Source organism: Neomonachus schauinslandi, chromosome 11 (assembly GCF_002201575.2).
Source record: "Neomonachus schauinslandi chromosome 11, ASM220157v2, whole genome shotgun sequence".
Lineage (NCBI taxonomy): Eukaryota > Metazoa > Chordata > Mammalia > Carnivora > Phocidae > Neomonachus > Neomonachus schauinslandi.
Genome location: NC_058413.1, coordinates 7,965,855 through 7,986,702, shown reverse-complemented (window position 1 = coordinate 7,986,702; position 20,848 = coordinate 7,965,855). Strand labels below are relative to the sequence as shown.

At 59.6% G+C, this 20,848-nt stretch overlaps 4 protein-coding genes across 13 annotated transcripts in view; 3 read left to right on the top strand and 1 right to left on the bottom strand.

The window, feature by feature from the left end:
• CATSPERZ (catsper channel auxiliary subunit zeta) overlaps window positions 1-10,666 on the top strand; it is a 17,479-nt gene extending 6,813 nt beyond the window's left edge. The window contains exons 3-6 of the mRNA XM_021685255.1: window positions 8,216-8,564; window positions 9,450-9,529; window positions 9,737-9,803; window positions 10,557-10,666. Coding sequence (XP_021540930.1) covers window positions 8,216-8,564; window positions 9,450-9,529; window positions 9,737-9,803; window positions 10,557-10,666 — 606 coding nt within the window. The remainder of the gene's footprint in view (window positions 1-8,215; window positions 8,565-9,449; window positions 9,530-9,736; window positions 9,804-10,556) is intronic.
• Window positions 1,364-7,348, top strand: KCNK4 (potassium two pore domain channel subfamily K member 4). Its single transcript, XM_021684991.1, has 6 exons — window positions 1,364-1,567; window positions 4,750-4,873; window positions 5,001-5,161; window positions 5,362-5,548; window positions 6,069-6,208; window positions 6,910-7,348. Exons 1-6 carry the CDS (start codon window positions 1,379-1,381, stop codon window positions 7,300-7,302), a joined length of 1,194 nt encoding a protein of 397 aa, XP_021540666.1. The 5' UTR covers window positions 1,364-1,378; the 3' UTR covers window positions 7,303-7,348.
• Window positions 10,667-11,596: 930 nt separating the features above from the next.
• ESRRA (estrogen related receptor alpha) lies at window positions 11,597-18,932 on the top strand. 9 transcript variants are annotated; one of them, XM_021684994.1, is made up of 7 exons: window positions 11,597-11,740; window positions 13,236-13,572; window positions 16,578-16,694; window positions 16,838-16,966; window positions 17,372-17,542; window positions 17,637-17,906; window positions 18,336-18,932. In XM_021684994.1, the coding sequence occupies exons 2-7, from the start codon at window positions 13,248-13,250 to the stop codon at window positions 18,593-18,595; spliced, it is 1,272 nt and encodes a 423-aa protein (XP_021540669.1). In that variant the 5' UTR covers window positions 11,597-11,740; window positions 13,236-13,247; the 3' UTR covers window positions 18,596-18,932. The 9 variants fall into 9 exon arrangements, with proteins under 9 accessions (XP_021540669.1, XP_021540672.1, XP_021540671.1 ...); XM_021684996.1 differs by lacking the exon at window positions 11,597-11,740 and adding an exon at window positions 12,327-12,371; XM_044919859.1 differs by lacking the exon at window positions 11,597-11,740 and adding an exon at window positions 17,239-17,242 and having other exon boundaries at window positions 12,433-13,572; window positions 16,838-16,941; window positions 17,375-17,542.
• A 400-nt stretch (window positions 18,933-19,332) lies between these two features.
• Window positions 19,333-20,218, bottom strand: TRMT112 (tRNA methyltransferase activator subunit 11-2). 2 transcript variants are annotated; one of them, XM_021685516.1, is made up of 4 exons: window positions 20,115-20,218; window positions 19,925-20,026; window positions 19,699-19,788; window positions 19,333-19,609 (listed from the first exon to the last, which is right to left on the bottom strand). In XM_021685516.1, the coding sequence occupies exons 1-4, from the start codon at window positions 20,190-20,192 to the stop codon at window positions 19,502-19,504; spliced, it is 378 nt and encodes a 125-aa protein (XP_021541191.1). In that variant the 5' UTR covers window positions 20,193-20,218; the 3' UTR covers window positions 19,333-19,501. The 2 variants fall into 2 exon arrangements, with proteins under 2 accessions (XP_021541191.1, XP_044775796.1); XM_044919861.1 differs by having other exon boundaries at window positions 19,699-19,773.
• Between the last annotated feature and the right edge of the window lie 630 nt (window positions 20,219-20,848).

Genomic DNA, 20,848 nt, shown 5'->3' with positions numbered 1-20,848 from the left:
CGGGAGCCCGGGCCGCAGCCGCAGCCGCAGCCGCAGCCGCAGCCGCAGCGGGGCCGACAGTGAGTGCGGGGCTGACGCGGGAGGGAGTGCGGGGCGCGGGCGGGACTCCCTGGCAGGGAGGGGTGCGCAGGGGGCGACCGGCCGGGCGGGGCGCTCACCTCCCCGCGCGTGGGCGCCTCCGGGAGCCGTGCGGCCGCGCGTCCCGCCGCCCGCGCGCTCCCAGGCGTCAGCGTTGAAGACTCTCGGGAGGCGGTGGGAGCGAACGGCGGGTGTGCAGTGTGTCTGGGTGGCGGGCGCTGCGCGGTGGCCCGGCGGCCTGGGTGTGTGGACGGGAGTGTGTGCACACGTGCGCGTGGACCTCGGGGGTGCCTCGGCCCGGCGCGCACGCCCCCGGGGGTCCGGGTGTGCCCGCGAGTCTGGGGAGTGTGCAGGTGGAGTGTGTGCGTGCAGCCTGGGCAGCGGGGCGGGCGGGAGCCGCAGGGCGGAGCGTGGGCGCGCGGGTCTTTGTGCCCGCGTGTGTGCGCGTGGGCGCCGCGGCCCGCTGTCCCCGGGGGGTGCTGACGGCTGTCCGGGAGGATGCTGCCCCGGGGCCGGCCCTGGTCGCTCCCGCCCCTTTTCTTCCCGGAACCCGGGACCCTCCCCACCCCCCAGCCCGGCCTCGCCTCTGCGCGGCGACCGGGGCCCGCCCCTGGGTTCCTCGAAAGCCCGGCGGGGCGCTGGGAGACCCAGGACGCTCCCCGCCCGGCCCCTCGCGGGTCGCGGCAGAGCGGGGAGAGGCGGGAGGGGGGGAGAGAAGCGCGAAGATGCTGCCGCAGCCGCAGCGGAGGAGCCGGGACCCGCCATCCCCGTCCCCGCCCTGCGCGGTTCGGCCTCTCCTCCCGCTTCCCCTTCGCGCGCCTCAGCGCCCCCTCAGCCTCCTGCTTGGAAGCCGGTTCCTCACGCCCCCTCCAGGCCCCCGGCGTTTTCTCGCTCGCCCTGCGGGTCCCTCGGCAAGCTCAGTCTCTCTTTCCCCCTTCCCCTCTCCTTCCTTTCCCTTCCCGGTGCCCTCTTCTCTTCTCCTGTCCTGGAGTCCCCGGACAGGGGCTGAGGGCGGGGCAGTGGAGGTAAGGGGGAGGACCGAAGTCGGGGGACTGGGTGTGCCCTGGTACCAAGTGTCCTGGCAGAGGGATGTGAAGAGAGGACATCTATGGGCTATAGGGCTGGGGGCTCCAAGGACCTTTGGCTGTATGGGGGTTGGAGGAGGAGGGTGGAGGGGTGGCAGGCTAAGTTATTGATCCCGGCATCCCTGGTTCTACCCACAGTGACCGCAGCTCCCCAGGAGCCCCCTGCCCGGCCTCCCCAGGCGGGCAGCGGAATCGGCCGGGCCCCTGGGCGCGCCATGCGCAGCACCACCCTACTGGCCCTGCTGGCACTGGTCCTGCTCTACCTGGTGTCCGGTGCCCTGGTGTTCCAGGCCCTGGAGCAGCCCCACGAGCAGCAGGCCCAGAGGGAGCTGGGGGAGGTCCGAGAGAAGTTCCTGAGGGCCCATCCATGCGTGAACGACCAGGACCTGGGGCTCTTCATCAAGGTGCGTGGGTGGGCAGGAGCCCCTTCAACAGTCGCCGGTGACCCCCCCAAAAGTAGCTGCATGCCAGTGGGGCCCTGCGCTGGGTTGCCGCCTCCAGACGGGCACCCGGAGGGCAGGGTGCAGCTGAGGGGTGCAGGGCAGAGGCTGGGATCCAGGTCTCTGTGTTTTCAATATGGCGACCTTGGGGGCATTTGTCTGCCTTGCTTTTCCTGGGCTTGCACTGAGCTCCTGGGCTGTCTCCTTCAGTGTGATGGTGGTTGAGTGAAGGAACGAGTGAAGGAAGAAATGAATACATGGCTGGAGCACATGCAATATGTTACATTTCGCAGGCATAACGCACTGGTTCCGGGTTGCCGGATGAAATCCAGGACGCCTGGATAATTGTGAATTTTAGCCACTAAACAATGAATACTTTTAAAAAATAAATATGTCCCATGCAGTATTTTTATTTACTGAAACTGGCAACCCTACCCTGGTTTCTCTACTTCTTTGGAGTCACAGATGCCTTGGAGATGCCCAAGAACACTGTGAACACTCCCCTACCCCCTGGAAAAATGCACTTACATCCTGGTGGTTTCAGAGGGTGTCAGAGGGACACATTCAGAGGGTTCCAGGATCCCCTAAGCCTGCCACCATGGATACCAGGCTAAGCAGCCCTTCTCCTCAGGACACATGCTTATGATGAAGAGGCCAGAGGAAGGGGTGGGTTCAACTTTGGTTCAGTGACTAAAGAAAGTGCTGGGCTTCAGCCTCCTGGGGGTACTATCAGGTAAGCACCTTTGTTGCTTCTGTGATTTCTGAGTCACTATCATATAAAACCCCAAGAATTAACTTTAATAAATTGATGCTTATTACTTTATTGAAGAGTACCCCTCCTTCCCTGCCTGTTCTTTTGGAGGGAGGAGCCGTGGGCATGGAGGCCTCAGTGTTCCAGCTGATTCCCAAGGTGGCAGGACCAGGAGCAGAGATGAGGATGGGGTGGGGCCGGGACACAGGCGGCTTGACATTGGCTCTGACACTTCCAGAATCCCAGTGAGCCTCAGAGAGGCCTGGACAGGAGAATGTGTCTGGCCAGACCACAGGGCAGAGCAGGGGAGGGAGGGAATCTGACCTATTTTATCTTCACAATGTAAATGCTTTTTTCCTGGATAAAAAAAGAAGAAAAGGAAGGGCAGAAATTAGAAGTGTGGGCGACAGCTGCTTTCTCTTCCACAACTAGGCAGTCCTGCAGCAATTATGCACCTACTATGTGCTGGGTGCTGTGCTAATACACTGTAGGGTGAGCAGGGAAATTGCTATGGGGGTGGAACAGAGGCAGGCTCTACCCTAGAGGCTGTCACTTTGGGATGAGGAGACAGATCCATGGACAGATCACTGTAGGATTCTGTGGAAAGGGAGCTTTCCTTGTTTCCTTCTTTGTTAAACACCTGTTGTATGCTGGGCCCTGAGCTAGGTGCTGGGGGCAAGGAGGGAGATGGGGGGGGTGGCTTTGGGAGGAGCAGGTAATTGAAATGAGGCAGGTGAGCCTTGTAGAATTTAGAGATGTGTGATTGGTTTGCAAGAGACCTGCAGGCAGAGGAACAGCATGGGCAAAGGCGTGGAAGTTGGAAAGCTCAGAGTGTTTTGCAGAACTCGGATTTAGCAGATGCGTAGTCATTCGAAGCAAAAATTAGAACACACAGGATGACAAGAGATTTTTTTTTCCCCCTAAGTAGTGAATTTATTGGAAAAGTCTTGCAAAATAAAATTTAAATCACCTTAATCATACATTTCACTTCTTGGCTTCATTTAAGAATTACTATTACAGGAAATGGGATCATCTCAGAAAATCTGGGGGTAAGGTCACTGCAACTTGGATTTCAAATGGGGGTCCCAGGAGAGAAGGCTGGGGAAAGGGAGGTGGGGACTAGATTGAAAAGGGGCTGAGATGCTGGGCTGGGAGTTTGGACTCTATGCTGTGACAGCAGGGAGCTATGGAGGATTTGGGGCAGTCACTTTAGGAAGATTAATTTGGAATGGGTCTTGCTAATGAGGATTGCATTCAGAGAGAAAGAATGTGGTTTTTGATCTCCCCCACTGCCTTTGTGTCTTGGCTCTGTGCTCCTTGGGGAAGGGCCCCTCTGCCCCCCTCATTATGCTCTGATCTCTGTCACTTAAGGCAGACACTCTCAAAACACAGACTGTGTCTTGAAAGGACTGCAAGGTGGCAAGAGGGGCAGACACATGGCCATTTCATTAATTTAATCCTATTTATTGAGCACCTACTATGTAGCACAGGGTTCGGCTTGGACTTCAACAGGGTGGGCGGGGGTTTGTGTGTCTACCAGCCTTCCAATATTGGGTACAAAATTTGATGGTATATGAACCTTCCTGGAGAAAGGGTCCCTAACTTCCATCAGATTTTCTAAGGCAAGGAACTCAAAACTCAGCTTTCCAAGGGCCAGTGGGAGTGGTGGGGTCTGTGGAAAGCTGGAAATCACTGGGCATGATCACTCCTTGGACTAACTTAACACACAGAGCTTACTTTAACTCTGCACAACTGTCTGAGGTAGGTGTTAGCATCATCATCCACACCTGATAGAGGCAGAAACTGAGGCACAGAGAGTTAACTTGCCCCAGGGTCACACAGCACCGAGATTTGAACCCAGGCAGTCTGGTCCAGGTCTGTGCTCCTGACCTCTATAAACTTGAAGTCTTTTGTGTGAAATTAAGGGGCAAATAACTAAAATCTTTTTTTTTTAAGATTTATTTATTTATTTATTTAAAGAAAGAGCGTTCTAGCACACACACTCGCCAAGAGGAGGGTGGTGGGGGGGAGGGGCAGAGGGAGTGGGAGAGAGAGAATCCCAAGCAGACTCCCCCGCTGAGCGTGAGCTCAACCGGGGGCTCAGTCTCAGGACCCTGAGATCCTGACCTGAGCCGAAATCAAGGGTCCCACATTTAACCGACTGAGCCACCCAGACGTCCCAACTAAAATGTTTCTAAAACAATGTGGAGGTCAAACAAAATCGGGCCACCCAATTTGCAATGTCTACTCTGAGGGACAGCCCTCAGGAAGACTGGAGAGAGGGGGAGCGCTGGGAAGGGGAGGGAGGATACCACTCTGGGGACTGGAGGGCCAGGGGCTTGGCGGCGACAGTAGGGAAGCGCTGAGGTTCCTCCTTCTGCGCCTTGTCCTGCAGGATGTGGCTGATGCCCTGGGAGGGGGTGCGGACCCTGACATCAACTCAACCAGTAACAGCAACCACTCAGCCTGGGACCTGGGCAGCGCCTTCTTTTTCTCAGGCACCATCATCACCACCATCGGTGGGGGAGGGGACTGGGCACGTGGAGGGGGGCAAGGGGCCGCTGGGCTTTCTCCTGGGGGAAGGTGCAGAGGGAGGAAGTAGGGGCCAGGCAGCCCCTAGACTTCCTGCACGGCCCCTCTGCCCAGGCTACGGCAACGCGGCCCTGCGCACAGATGCCGGGCGCCTCTTCTGCATCTTTTATGCGCTGGTGGGGATCCCGCTGTTCGGGATCCTGCTGGCAGGGGTCGGGGACCGGCTGGGCTCCTCTCTGCGCCGCGGCATCGGTCACATCGAAGCCATCTTCCTGGTGAGCTGCTCCTTGCCCTGCGCGCCCTCGCGTTGAGCTCGGGTTACCCTTCCCTACGTCCCCGCCCCGCACGAGAGCGCGGACCTCGAGGTCGCGGGAGCCTTGCGCACCGGATCCCGGAGGAGGCGGTGTGTGTGGGGGGTGTGACTGGAGGTTTTGGCGACGCCTTGGGTCCTTCTGCCCATTGCCCCTCCCTGCAGAAGTGGCATGTGCCACCGGGGCTGGTGCGAATACTATCGGCGGTGCTCTTCCTTCTGATCGGCTGCCTGCTCTTTGTCCTCACACCCACGTTCGTGTTCTGCTACGTGGAGGGCTGGAGCAAGCTGGAGGCCATCTACTTCGTCGTAGTGACGCTCACCACGGTGGGCTTCGGGGACTATGTGGCTGGTGAGGCCACCTTTCTTGCGCTGCACTTCCCTATCCACTTTATTCATGCCCAGTGGCCCTGCACTCTTGCGTCTCCCTCCAAATTCCTTGTGGTGTGTGTGCGCTCACAGGCGCTTGCTCCAATCCCTACATGCCCTCACGGAATGCACCTTCACGTTTTTGCACGGAGGCAACACCTCATGTACCCTTACATTCTTGCATGCCTGCACCCCGATGCATGCTCACACATAGATGAAGTGCACCCCTCACACGTGTCACATTCTTATATATGTGCACCCCTCCCATATGCTCACATTTTTGCGCGTGAGCACACTCACGTGCATATTTTTATTGGCACACCTTCAAGTCATGCACACTCATCTAGCATGCATTCACACACACTCTAGCACACACCCTTTGATTGCCCTGGGGAGGCGGATCCTCTCACTGAGCTGAGAAGAGGGGCAATGAACCAGGAGCTCACAGGCTTAAAGCCTGCTCCACAATCAACGTCTTTCTGGCCTCCCCGGTGGTATCCCAGGCGCCAGCCCCAACCAGAGCAATGCAGCCTACCAGCCGCTGGTGTGGTTCTGGATCCTGCTCGGCCTGGCCTACTTCGCCTCAGTACTCACCACCATCGGGAACTGGCTGCGAGTAGTGTCCCGCCGCACTCGGGCAGAGGTAGGCGCCCCTGCGTCAGCGCTGCGCTTTACACGCTCTACCCTAGCAGCGAGTTGATCAGCCTGCCTCCCTTCCAGAGTGTGGGCTTCTCAAGGCAGGGACGGAGTGCCTCCCCCCCCCCCCAGTGTGCACCTGCCCCGGGGACAAAGGGTTAAACTTGGACCGGTTTGCTGATGACTCCATCTCTGCTCTCATGGATAGGGCTTCGAGATTTAGAGAAAAACAAAACAAAACAAAACAAAAAGCAGGAAGCCCAGTTAAATGTGACTTTCAGATAAATAGCAAATAATATTTCAGTGTAAGTATGTCCCAAATGTTGCAGGGGAGGGAGATGCATATATTAAAATTTTATTTGTCGTTTATCTGAAATTCACATTTAACTGGGCGACCTGCGTTGTGTCACCTTACTGGTCGCGACGGCCGAAGAGCTCGAGAGGGGCGCAAAGGTCTCCAGGGGGCACAGGAAGGATAGCTGAAATAAAACCGGGGCTTTCTAGAAAAGCTCCTAGAGAAGAGGACTCAGGTTCGGAGGAGAGGAGAGTGTGTGGCTGGTTGATGAGCCTTTCCCGGCTCTGGCGGGCTGAGACCAGAGGACCAGGAGGAAAAGGGGGGCCGTGCCTGATTGGCGACGGGGTAGGTTCCCGGGGTGGCCGAGGCGGTCGAGGACCCGCGGTCGAGGACTGCCTTTACTCCTCGCGCAGATGGGCGGCCTCACGGCGCAGGCCGCCAGCTGGACCGGCACGGTGACGGCGCGGGTGACCCAGCGAGTCGGGCCCACGGCACCACCGCCGCTGGAGAAGGAGCGGCCACTCCTGCCTCCGCCGCCGTGTCCGGCGCAGCCCGCCGGCAGGCCCCCATCCCCGCTCCCCGTGAAGGCCGAGCCGCCCTCCCCGTCCTCCCCGCCCACGGCCTCGGCGCTGGATTACCCCAGCGAGAACCTGGCCTTCATCGACGAGTCCTCTGACACGCAGAGCGAGCGCGGCTGCGCGCTGCCCCGCGCGCCACGGGGTCGCCGCCGGCCCCCTAACCCTCCCCGGAAGCCCGCGCGGCCGCGGGGCCCCGGGCGCCCGCGGGAAAAAGGCGTGCCGGTGTAGGGGCGGGACCCCGGGCCCGGGCCTCTCAAAGGGTTTCGTTCTTGCGCTCTCCCCGGCATGCTCTGCTTGTTTGACCAAAGAGGCCTCTCTCGACCGAACCGAGGCCTGCGGAGGAGGCTACGGGTTGCCACCCCCGCTCCTGGCCCTCTCCTCACTTTATCCATTTGCAGACCTCCCCCCCCCCAAGGCTTTCTGTCTCGCTGTCCCGGCTGGGCCCGTCCCTCACCACACCTCACGACTGTGCCTCAAAAGCCTGCATCAATAAACGGAAACAGTTTGCACCGCTGCGGGCGTGCGCGCTCCGGGGACGCGAGTGGGTGTGGGAGTGCTTGCGTCGGGCCACCTCCGGGGCAAGCCAGGCTCCTGTGACCCCCGGGCCGAGCCCCTCCTCCCCACGCCTGCACCCGAAAGGGCCACGCTTGGGGCCCGTGTCTCTGCCGGGAGGCTACCGGGTAGGGTCCGGAATCGGAATGTGCCAAGGTGTTCTGCGCGGCTCCAACCTCAGCCCAGATATGGGGCGGTGGGGACGGGGGAGAGAGAATGGCATCTAGCGTGGGGGGCTGTAGATTGAACTCTCCCTCGCGAGACCCGCAGCACCATTCGGGAACGGGATCCTGCCCCTCCCCGCTCCTGGAGCGTGACCCCTTGCTCCTCGCCCCGAGGCCTGTGGCGACTGGGTCCGTTGGGGCAGAACCATGGAGGAAAAGCCTTTCAAAGTAAGAACTCTTCCCGGGCCCCTTCCCCGTGGGAGCCCCCAGCCTGGGTCCAGCCTGGATCCCTGGCTATTCTCTCCCTCAGCCTTGGCCCCGGGGCAGCTCCCAACGAGCCCCCGAGCCGACGACTCCAGCCTGCTCTTCCTCTCCTTCCCCACTCCCCGCGGCCCTTGGCTTCCCTCCTTGTATGTGGCCCACAGGCGTCTTTGGGCAGCCATGGCTCAGACAAGTCGAGCCCAGACAACGACATCCGGAATCTGTGGACCAGGGCCACGCTGTCGCAGCCGAAGCTGAATGTGCCGCGGTCCAGTGTCGGCGAGGACTCAGACATGGAGGGCAGCGGCATCGGCAGCAAGTCCCGCCGGTGGTACAACCTGAAGGCCGGCCGCGACTCGGACGGTGGTTGGGAAGAATGGGATGACGGAGAGGACAAGGACAGTTTCAGACAGGAGGATCTGGACGAGTCCTCCTTGTTGGAGCTGGAGCTGCGTCGGGCCAGCTCCCTGGGAAGCCGTTTAGGGGAGGACGTCGATTCCAAGACCGACACCGGTCAGTGTGGCCTCACAGGGCCGTGGGTATCCACAGGGCAGGGGGCTGGCCAGGACCTCAGTATCTGTTGCTGTGAAATGGGGGTGGGGGGTGGGGGAGAGAAGCTGTAGGATCCGTTTCCAGGGTTCTCTTTCCCCGGACGGGCGCCCTCGTTTATCTTTTACGCTTTAAATCAACCAGACATTCTTGGAGCGCCCCCTACCGGGCAGGCGTCGTACAAGTCCTGTGGCCATGGCACGCCAGGTCTGAGAGACACCTGCGGAAAATGCGCAAAGGCAGCGCCGTAGGACCCGTGCTTTTAATGGAATCACTGGGATGGTTGAGAGGAGGGAGTTATTTCCTTGTGTATGGATTTGCTGTCGTTGAGGAGGTGCCTGTCTTTCATTCACTCAGTTGTTGGCTACAATTTTAAGTACCTACTTCTTGCGGGGCACTGTCTGGGACTCCTCCTCCCCGCCCCCCGCCCCTACATCGCGGGATTAAAACGCATAACAATATTGTAATGCCATCTATTGAGTGCTTGCTGTGTGCCAGGCACTGGGCTTCCTTTGCATGATCGCCTTAAACTTCACAACCTCCATAAGGGGCTCTATTCTTATTACCCCATTTGACAAATGAAGAACTTGAGGGTCAGGAATTTTCAGTCACTGCTTGTAAGCCTCACCTAATGGGGTAGTCAGAACTGGCACCTTGGTGGGTAGGACAATAAAGCCCAGGGTAGTAACCGACTGTCCCATACTGTTTCCCAATAAGGTGGCACCTGGACCTGGTCTCTGAAGGCCACTCCCCTGCCACCACAAGCCTGCCCATGCGTTTCGTTTCCTCTGCTCCAGGGAAGACCCAGTGGTCTGCAGATGACTGATCTCTCTTTTTTTCTTCTCCCAGAAATGTCTTCCTCAGAGTCATCGCTTAATATCTCGAAGCACACACCCCATCGAGCCTACTGGATGGAGCAGCAGAACAGGGTTAGCACCCAGAGAAACTGGGGATTTTAGTGGGGTGGAGATGGGCAAGGTGGGGGTTGCAGAGGTGAAGGGGTGAGGGTGGTTTGTAGAGCAGAGGGGCAGGCAGGTTGGTTGGGGGTCTTGGGGTTAGAGGCGGTAGGTGAGGCATTTCAGCTCGGGGCAGGGCTGGGGTCTCTGGGACATCTGAGCCTCTTGCTGCTTCTCCAGCTGCCACTGCCTCTGATGGAACTCATGGAGAGTGAAGCTCTGGAAATCCTCACCAAAGCCCTCCGGAGTGAGCCCCTTCCCCAGCTCCCACAAGAGACCCTGGGGGATTCTGCAGGGTTTGGGCCTCTGGGAGTGGGGTTTCAGGACGTGTCTGCCTTGTCAGATTCCCTTACCACCCACCAGTATTCCAGGAGCCCTACCAAAAGTAAAAAATTGGGGGACTGGCACAGGGACACCCAGTGGGGAGAGCATGAGGTGACCCTCAGGGGCCTGGGCGCCAGCCTTAGCACAGCCCCTCTCTAGCTGATGTGGCTTTTCTAAAGCGGTTTCTCCACTCCCCAGCGGGGATGACAGTCTGTGTGTGGCCCTCTCCCTCGGTGCTGTGAGGAACCTCTGGACAGTGGATTATTTGGGTCAAAGCCCCCTCATTTGCCCTGCTTATAATATAAGGCAGGGATGCTGGCTAATGGCTTAGAGTGGGTGGTCCAGGAGGTGTCCACAGAGCTGCCTGCTACCACTGTCCTGGTTCAGGCCTGCAACACTCTAACCTTGCCCTCACCCATGCTCCACCCGACTCTCTCATCCTCCTCCACATCCCCCATGTGTTTGGAGTACAGGTGTATGACTTGACCTTTAAAAAAAAACAAAAACTGTCAGGGCCAGCACCTTGGAGATCCAAAGTTTCCCAGACTAACAGACCCGCGTGCCAAGCGCTCCTGCTACCCCAGATCACCCGCGGTTCCTCAAATCTCAGGTGCAGCACCACTGCTGGGGAGGCCATGCTCCTGCTCACCGCCCTGAGCCGAGCTATGCCCTCCAGGCTACCGGTCAGGTATTGGCCGGGACCACTTCCTGACCAAGCAGCTGCAGCGATACATCGAGGGGCTCAAGAGGCGCCGGAGCAAGAGGCTGCACCTCTTGGTGCACTGAGAGCACCGCCTCGGGCTCGGGCTCGAGTGACAGACAGCCCGACTCCAGTCCCCGGCCCCTGTCCCGTCCCCAGATCCAAGCCTGACCCTGTCCACGTGGAATTTGAGTCCTAGAGAAATAAAAGACTCTGTGCACGGTCGGTGAGTCAGTGCGTGGCTGCCCGCGTGAGGAGGACGCACGGGGCCCCGCCTTTCCCCGTGACCTTCACTCGGTCACCGCAGTGACCTTGAGCGTTCTCCGTCCAGGCCCTATTGGCTCCGCCTTCCCCGGGACTCGAAATCCAGGACTTCTTGCATGTTTTATGCCTGCTTCTCCCACCCCGGGTCCAGCAGCTGTGTGGGGATATTGGATCTGCGGTCCAAGTGCCCCGATGGTGTAATCTTGGGGGAAGGGCGAGAAGGTAAAGGGGCAGCGTCTCCCCTCTAGTTTGGGCATGCTAGGCCCCGCCCCTCATGCATATGCAGTTACACTAACCTCTCCGCTCGTCCCGCCCTCTCATTTACATATGTAAGTCTTCTCCCTGCCCCGCAATTGCGGCCCCCGAGCCACCTCGCCCACTTCTCTCCCGCAGAGCGCGCTCCGCCTCCTTCGTTACGTAAGAGCGCTCTTGGTTCCAACCCCCTCCCGGAGCCTCTCCACGTCTCCTCTGGCCCCGCCCCCTCGGCCGCCGCCTTCACAAGTGCGCCGCTCCGGCTCGGCGGCGGTGGGCGGGACCTTCATGAAGGACCGCCCCCTGGCTTTGCCGGCTCCGCCCCGACTGGTCCGGGCACGCAGGCGCTGCCCGCCCCTCTTGTCTGATTAGCATAGGGCGCCGAGACCCGCCCCCTGCTTTGCATGCGCACGGCCGGCCCCACCCCCGCTGTCAGCTGGAGGAAGCAGAGTAGGAAGCGGCCGCGATGTCCTTTTGTGTCCTACAAGCCGCCGGCGGCGCCGCCGAGTGAGGGGACGCGGCGCGGCGGGGCGGTGCGGCCCAAGAAGGCGGCGGAGGAGGGGCCGTCCGCGGCCCCAGGCTCACCCCGGCGCTCCGGGCCGCTCGGCCCCCATGCCTGCCCGCCCGCCCTGCCGGAGCCCCAGGTCCGGGGGCGGAGGGGAGCGCCGCTGGGGGGGGTGGACGGGCGGGGCGCGGGGGCCATGTGCGAGCGCGGCTGGGAGGCGGGCGGCGGGGGGCGGGCTCCGGGCGGGGTCCGGCTCCAGGACCAGCCCGGGTCACGGTTGGGACCGGGTCCAGGGCCAGACGGGGTTAGGGTCCAGGCGGGATCCCGTGTTGAGGTCTTAATGCGTCGGCCTGGGACAGGGGCCGGTCCTGGCTCGGGCTTCACGTCCTGGCCAGGGTCAAGCTTGGGCCTCGGATCCAGTCTCAGGGCAGGGTTCAATCCGGCACCTGGAGCAAGTCGAAGTCCCAGGGGCGGGCCTGGGTGGAAGATAGGGAGGGTTCCCTGTCGGAGAAGGGGCTTTGAAGACCACGTGGGGGCGCTCGAAGGGGCCTTGAGCCACCCTCCTCTCTGGGTCAAAGGTCATCGCACCGGCAAGGGAGAACTTCCTCCTCCTTGGCGCTCCCCATTTACTTCCTGATAACCTGATAGAGGTCCCCCGCGGGCGGAGGGGAAAGGGGAGGCGCAGCAACTTTAGGCAACTTTCCGTAGGTGTGCGCAGGTTGGGGGGGGCGGGGCGCTCCTGAGGTGGAGGATTCTGCGGCAGCTGGAGTGTAAGAGTGATTGTGCTGGCGGGGTTTGGGGGGGTGGGGTGGGGTGTGAGGAGGTGGAGCCGCGTCCTCCGGTGGGCATGGGATTGGCATGCTGGGGCAGGAGGGGCGGTATGTCAGGTGTGAAAGGCTCTGAGTGTGTTTCCACAAGGGTCTATGCCTGTGTGTGTCAGTGTGGGGGCATGGTGAGTGTGTTTGGGAGTGAGTGTGTGTGATTGTGAGCCTTGAGTGTGACTTTGTTTATGGTTTGTGCACTTCGGGTGGAGTGTGTGAAGACAAACCGGGAGCATGAGTGAGAGCCGGGGCTTGGGGAAAGCCATGTGTGAGAGCATGGAAGTGCCCAGGAGAGAGTGAGCATGTGTGAGCATGTGAGGACACCTGAGGACCCAGGTGAGTGCGAGCGTGTGAACCCACCACTGCCCTTGTGTGCCTGGTTTGTGCTTTTAAATGGAGGATGCCCAGGTGAGGGGGAAATCATCGAGATCCCCAACATTTGGAGAAAATTGAGAGGTATCTTGCTACTGGCTGGGGATTCCAGATGGGGTTGAAGGTCACCTGGGGACTAAGGTTACCCTGCTCCCTGGCCCGGATAGGAGTAGGGAGTTTCCAGGCCTCCCCCAGGTTCCCAAGTGGGAGACCTTGCCGTCAGTTACTGGCCCTGGAGGCTTTGGAGACTCTGTTCCCATGGCAACAGATGGGGGGGGCCCTCTTCATGGGCAGCCCTTCCTTGGACTCTGCCCCCCTTCCCTCCCCCTCGATGAGCCTGGAAGCCTGGCCCTAGGCCCGGGGTTGGGCAACCAGGGTGGCACTGTGTCTCCGTCCCCCATCCTAGTGTCTCCCTGTGACCCGACAGGTCTCTCCCTGCAGGTGACCAGCGCCATGTCCAGCCAGGTGGTGGGCATTGAGCCTCTCTACATCAAGGCAGAGCCAGCCAGCCCTGACAGTCCAAAGGGTTCCTCGGAGACCGAGACCGAGCCCCCTGTGGCCCTGGCCCCTGGCCCAGCTCCCACTCGCTGCCTCCCAGGCCACAAGGAAGAGGAGGATGGGGAGGGGGCTGGGCCTGGTGAGCAGGGTGGTGGGAAGCTGGTGCTCAGCTCCCTACCCAAACGCCTCTGCCTGGTCTGTGGGGATGTGGCCTCCGGCTACCACTATGGTGTGGCGTCCTGTGAGGCCTGCAAAGCCTTCTTCAAGAGGACCATCCAGGGTGAGCCCCCACCACACTCCCGTGCCCTTTGCCCTCTGGGCCTAGGCTACCCAGTGGGTGCACTGCCACGTGGCCTTAGGCCCCCAGACTGCTGCGGTACCACTTGGGGTTCCCAAGTTCCTCTTCCGTCCTGGAAGTGCCGTTTCCCTGAAAAGTTAAATAAAGCCACCAGGATGTGTTGATGGCTTGGATGTGGGATGTGAGAGAGGGCTCAGGAAGCCTAGGTTTCTGGGTACTAGAGGCCTAGCACCTTCCACAGTGGCTCTGAAAAATTTGAGACAGCCTCTTTCTGCTTCTAAACTTTGTTCTTGCTTCTGGCAGCTGCTGAACTCTCAGCAGCATAGAACCCCCCCGTCCCCCGCCCTTTGGTGGATTTCCCCAAAGCAGCACGAGCATAAGGCAGGTTTCCGTGGGTAACTGAGAGGGGCTACACCGTATTTCAGCACCTGACTTTAAACAGACTATTACTGAGTTTTTCTCACTCAGGAACACATATCAAAACATGAGCAAGATGCGATGTAATAAGCTTTACTTGGGACGTGCCTGTTACTTATATTTTTATAGGAAACACTGCTTACTTTGGGGCAATAACGTGTCCTTTTGGAGAACATTTCTTGAGTGCTTACCCTGTGTCAGGCATGGTGCCCTCTGTGTTCATGATCTCTTACTCCCCGAGCAGCCCATAAGGTGCCAGCGCTGTGACCGTACTTGAGGCCCAGGAAGATTTTTAAAACTTTGTTCAAGTCCCACAGGTAGAAAATGGCAGAAGCAGGATTTGAGCTTGGGTTGATTTAGGTCCAGAGCTGACTGCTGCCTCTGCTTATTACTTATAACTGAACTTCGGACATTGTGACATTGCAAGTGGGTTTTGATTTGGCCAACACCCACTGCTCTAAAACCGTTTGTGCTCTCTAATGGATTCGAAGGCCAGTGAACTAAGGGGCCCAGGCCCAGGCGTCTCCTACCCACGTTGGACCCCTTCATTCTCTGTTGACTCTGTTGACAAATGTTTACTGAGCCCTAGCCATAGATTGTAATCATTTATTGAGCATTTGGGCACTGTGAACCATGCTGAACATGTTACCTCGACATTCCCTTTCATTCTTACTAGCCGTCTTTGTAGGAAGTCCTGTTTTTATCCCAGTTTTATAGATGGGAAAACTGAGGGGTTGGGGGCTTAGGTATGGGACTTGCCCAAGGTCACACGGTTGTTAAGAGGTAGTGTCAGGATGGATCCCAGGCAGCCTTCGGAGCCCTTTTACTTCCCTGTGCTTTGCTGTCCTGACCACTGTTCCAGGCCTGCGGACATAGCTGGGACTAAGCCATTTATATTCTAGCAGAGGGAAGAGAGAAAACAGTGAATTGCACAAAACTGTTGTAGTACCGCTATTGTAAGTGCTGGAGGGGGAGGAATAGGATGTGTGCCAAGGAACCGGCTAGGTTGGAGGCTCTGGAGGTCTTCTCGGAGGAGGTGTCTTGAGCTGCGGGCGCAGGCCTGAATATAGGGTGTAGGAGGAATGTGCCAAGGGCATGTTGGCTGGTTGTGTCATTCAGTCCTGGCGGTACCCCTGTGAGGCTGGGAGGGCCACCATGTGTTAGTCAGCCAGTCAGAAGCTGCCATTACATACCAGGCCCTTTTCCTAGTGCTTGGCCATCCTGGCCTTCACGGAGCAGATGCTAAAGGGGGAAGACAGATAATAAGATGAGTAAGTACATGTGTGGCGACTCAGAGGGTGCTGAGAGCTGACGAGAAACTATCAGGCAGGGCAGGTAGCAGGAGAAGCCTGCAGAGGGGCCCCCGACATTCTCACAGCGGGGCCAGGGAGGGCCTCCCTGAGGTGACTGGGAGTAGAGCTAAGAAGGAGGTAAGAGAGCAGTGGGCCCTGAGCCTGGGGTCTGTGGGAGGAACAGAGTATGAGGGGGATGAGGCTAGAAAGGTTGAAAAGCCAAGGGCTGGAGGCCTCACCGGCCTCGGGAGCACTTGGGCTTTTATTCTGAGAAGGGACATCACTGGAGGCTTTGGAGCAAGGGAGGGACAGGATCTGACTTGGGTTGAATGGATTATCCTGGCCCATTGTGTTGACATTAACTGAAGGAGAAAGGGACGGAGGAGGAGGCCAGCGAGAAGGTGGGGTGATGGTGACTCGGGGCAGGGGCTCCGGGAGCAGGCACGGGGCACAATGGGTCGGCTTCTGGACATAGGAGGAGGTGAAGCTCGCCAGGCCCCGCTGATGGGTTGGATTTGGGTGTAAGAGAAGAATCAAAGATGTTTTCTGGATTTCTGCTTGAGCCACTGGACAAATGGGGTTGTAGGGTTTGGAGTGGTAGGTCGTGGGCTCCATTTAGGACAGGTGAAGTTTGCCACGCCTTCTAGACCTGCAAGATGCTGAGGCAGTGGAAAACGAATCTAGGGTTCACGAAGCTCTACTGATAGAAACGTGAAGGCCCACGACTGGTGAGCTCACTGTGGGAGTGAGTTGGGAGGTCCAAGGGCAGCCCTGGGGTCGGTCCTTCGATGGAAGGTGTGTGTGGGGATGCACAGAAATGACAAAGTGGCCAGTGAGCTGGAAGGAGGTGGTGTCCTAGAGGCAAAGGATGACAAGTGTCCAAGTGTTTGTGGGAGCAGGACGTGATCCATGGCATTAGATGCTCCTTTAGGCCAAGCAAGATGAGGACAAGAATGGACCACTGGATGTAGCAACATAGAAGCCGCTGTGGCCCTTGATGAGAACAGATGGGGTTGGTAGAGCCCAGAGACATGGCTTGACAAGAGGCCTGGGGCAGAGATCAGCCTGACTCCCTGGGTCCCAGGTTTCTCTGGCCTCGTCAGGAGCCCCCAGCCCAGAGGCCATTCCCCTCACTGTCCCGGGCTTCCCTGCCCCACTCAGGGCACTCCCGCTCTCCCCAGACCTGCACTTGCCCAGGGCGCGTCAGGGCTCTCCTGTCTTCTGGGCCCCCTCCGGGCTCTGGGAGGCCGCCACTGGAGCCCTGCGTCTTCCTGGCAGGGAGCATCGAGTACAGCTGTCCGGCCTCCAACGAGTGCGAGATCACCAAGCGGAGACGCAAGGCCTGCCAGGCCTGTCGTTTCACCAAGTGCCTGCGGGTGGGCATGCTCAAGGAGGGTGAGCGCTGGGCAGGGGCCCGGGTGCGTGGGGCAGGGGTGGGCTAGGCTTGGGGCGTTCTGCGGGAAGAGACGGGGCGGGAGGGCTCTGCAGAGCAAGCCACCCCCAGCCCCACGGACATCAGCCTTGTCCTGAAATTCAAGGCGTACGTCTGGACCGTGTCCGAGGCGGGCGGCAGAAGTACAAGCGGCGGCCAGAGGTGGACCCGCTGCCCTTCCCGGGCTCCTTCCCTGCTGGACCCCTGGCGGTAGCCGGAGGCCCTCGGAAACCCGGTGAGCGTGCTGTGGGTCCTGGGAGCCCTAGGGCTGGGATGGGGCTGGGACACGAGAGGCCTGTTAGGTGTCAGTCACCCACAATGGATAGCGTGGGCATCGGGATCCCGGTTTGCCCTTCATCTGTTCATGTTTCCCTGAAGGAGTATTTTTGAAAATATCCTTCAGTCCCTAAGTAGTACACCTGGGACCAGGGAAAGACTTTTCTCACACTCAGAACCTGCCCATGGACTTGCTTTCCCTGGGAGAGAGTGGGAGGCCTTCCTGGAGAGAAGTGTCCAAGCCTGGCTGGCCAGTGGCTATTAGGAAGGCCATGGGGAGCGGGGTAGCTAATTTGGGGCAGATGCCTGACCCCAAAGGGGCCTGCAAGGTGATGAATTCGAGTGCCTCTTCCAACTGTCCCAGCAGCTCCTGTAAACGCACTGGTGTCCCACCTGCTGGTGGTTGAGCCTGAGAAGCTATATGCCATGCCCGACCCAGCGGGCCCTGACGGACACCTCCCAGCTGTGGCTACCCTCTGTGACCTCTTTGACCGAGAGATTGTGGTCACCATCAGCTGGGCCAAGAGCATCCCAGGTAACGGGCCCAGGTGATCCGGGGCTTCCCTCTGCGGGCCAAGCCTGGCTCTGGTGAACTCGTTCAGCCAGGTCTGCTTCCCACTATCCTCCAGGCTTCTCGTCACTGTCACTGTCTGACCAGATGTCAGTCCTGCAGAGCGTGTGGATGGAGGTCTTGGTGTTGGGTGTGGCCCAGCGCTCACTGCCACTGCAGGATGAGCTGGCTTTCGCTGAGGACCTGGTCCTGGATGAAGAGGGGGCGCGTGCCGCCGGCTTGGGGGAGCTAGGGGCTGCGCTGCTGCAGCTGGTGAGGCGACTGCAGGCCCTGAGGCTGGAGCGTGAGGAGTACGTCCTGCTGAAGGCCCTGGCCCTTGCCAATTCAGGTGAGTCCGGGCGGGCATCGATGGGAGTCTCTGTGAGGCCCTCCACTTTGTAACCCCGACGGTGGCATGGTCTCATCTGGCAGACAAGGAAAATTGGAGCTTAGGGGAGAACAGTGACTTGTTGAAAGTCCCAAAGAAGGCAAGGGCAGGCCTAGGAGCCGCACGTAGGATTTCGAGCGCTAGGGCTATCCTTACATGGAAAGTGAACCATCTAGTGGGAAGTGGGGGAGGGGACCAAAGGTGGCCACAGTTGAGGGAGGAAGGGAGGGCCCTGGCTCATGCGCAGGAGCGGTGAGTGGTGCCTCAGGCAGCCCCTCAGATCCACGTCTGGCTCCTCCTCGGGCCCCATCCAACAGTGCTCAAGCAGGTGTGGGCTCTGCCCTTTCTGGAGACGGTCCACGTCCACAGCGTCCTCTCCTCTCCTTGCAGACTCTGTGCACATTGAGGATGCCGAGGCTGTGGAGCAGCTGCGAGAAGCTCTACACGAGGCCCTGCTTGAGTATGAAGCAGGCCGGGCGGGCCCCGGAGGGGGTGCTGAACGGCGGCGGGCGGGCAGGCTGCTGCTCACACTACCGCTCCTTCGCCAGACAGCGGGCAAGGTCCTGGCCCATTTCTATGGCGTGAAGCTGGAGGGCAAGGTGCCCATGCACAAGCTGTTCTTGGAGATGCTCGAGGCCATGATGGACTGAGGCAAGGGGTGGGCATGGGTGAGGGTGCTGGCAGGACCCGCCCAGTATGGGGTCAGCCCCAAGGGGGCAGAGCTGGGGTCTGGGCAGTGCCACAGCCTGCTGGCAGGGCCAGGGTAATACCATCAGCTCCTGGGAGCAGGCCTTACGCCCTCCCCTCCCCCCCCCAGGGGGTCTTAGAAGCTGGGAATGTGCGCCCAGGCTCTGGGCACAGTGCTGCCCCTTGCAAGCCATAACGTGCCCCCAGAGTGTAGGGGGCCTTGCGGAAGCCATAGGGGGCTGCAGGGGACGTGGGGGGGGCGGGGCAGAAGCCTGATCTCAGGGAGGGAAGGGAGTGGAGGCCACAGTCTCCCAGTGGGTGATGCTTTTGCTGCTGCTTAATCCAACCCCCTCTCCAGAGCAGAGGGGGATTTGGAGAGCAAAGGCCCCTGCCCCCTTCGCTCCTCTCCTCATCATTTGCATTGGGCATTACTGCCCCCCCTTGAAGCAATAACTCCAAGCAGGCTCCAGCCCCTGGACCCCTGGGGTGGCCAGGGCCCCCCATCAGCTCCCACCCAGCCTCCTTCGGGCGGGGGGGGGGGTAGGGAGAGCACTGCCTCTATGCCCTGCAGAGCAATAACACTATATTTATTTTTGGGTTTGGCCAGGGAGGTGCAGGGACATAGGGCAAGCCAGGGCCCAGAACCTTTGGCTGTACAGAGACTCTATTTTAATGTATATTTGCTGCAAAGAGAAACCGCTTTTGGTTTTGAACCTTTAATGAGAAAAAGAAATATATCGAGCTCAAGAACACTGTGTTTCGTGTGTCACTGGGTCCAGGTTTGGGGATACAAGACAGACCTAGCAAACAGGATATACATCAACAAAAACATTCCTGGTTACAGACTGAAAAACTAGCGCCCGGCACGATTAAGTCTCGGTTTCCTCATCACTCAGCAGCATGTTGGGGATCCCGCGACTGATGGGGAACAGACGTCCAGACTCTGGGCACTGCAAGGTGCCCTCCAGCACATCCACCTGTGGGGAAGGGGGAGGGAACAGCTGAGCACTGGCAGCCTCCTGCGGCTGTGACTGGCCAGGAAAGCAAGCGATGGGTCGGTTCTCACCTCCAGCAGCACGTGGTGCATCTGCCTCAGGAATTTCTCATCGTGCTCATACCCTTCAATCGGCCCTTTGGGCACCTCGACCAGATGCAGCTGTGGGCAAAGGCCTAAATCAGCTCTGGGCATCCCGCCCTTTGCTTTGAGGCCAGGTTCCCCGGCCTGGGGGCAAGGGCCTGCGGTGATACCACCCCACCCCAGGGTGAGCACGGGCGTGGGGGAGGGTCCTCACGGTATCCGCCGCCTCCAGAAGCGCCGCCCACTCCACCTTGGGTATCATACGCGCCACGAAGTCGGGGTTGAACTCCACGGGGTTGATGCGGACCTCGGTGGCCTGCGGAGCGGAGGAGTTTTGTTAGGGACAGGAGCCTGGCTCCCCTACTCCGCCCAGGAGACGGGCGCGAGACTACCCGGGGCGATACCTGGAGGCGCAGTGGGAAGCCACGGGGCCCCACCCCCCGCACATGCGAGCTCAGCAGGTTGTGCGTTAGCAGCTTCATGTCGCCTCAGCGCGCTCTCAACAAGCCGGAACCGGAAGAAGGCAGAAACTCACCGCGTCACTTCCGGGGCCGTTTCATTCTCCGTCCTATTGGATGGCTCGGAGGAGCGGAAGTGGCGAACATGCTGGAACTTCTCGTGCTAGCGAAGTAGAGGTATTTGGAAAAGCTTGGTCGGATCACGCGCTCCTACCGGAAGCGTCCCGATGGGAGATGACTACGGCGCAGGCCCAGTGGTTTCCATTCGCTACGAATTATGCACTGTGTACATCATATGTAAAGCAGCCGCAATGCAGTGGCCTTCGTTGAATGCCAAATAAACATGTTTTTCTCCTACACCAGCGCCTGACACCATCGTCTCCCGCCCCTCGCCTCCGGTTAAGGAAAGGAAACACTGCAGGAATCCGTAAACTAGGCCCATCACAACAGCTACATCCTATCCTTCTATGCAAATAAGTTGCGCGGCTGCCGAAAGCCCCGCCCATTCGTAACTGCGCCGGTCGTCCAGCCCCAAATGCAAATAAGCCGAGCGCCCCAGAAGCTCCGCCCCTGCACGCGCTCCTAGGCCTCCGCAGCGGAGGAGCCTCTCCGGGGGCGGGCACGGCCGGGGCTCCGCCTCTCGCGGAGGGGACCCGCCTCTCGCGGAGGGGACCCGCCTC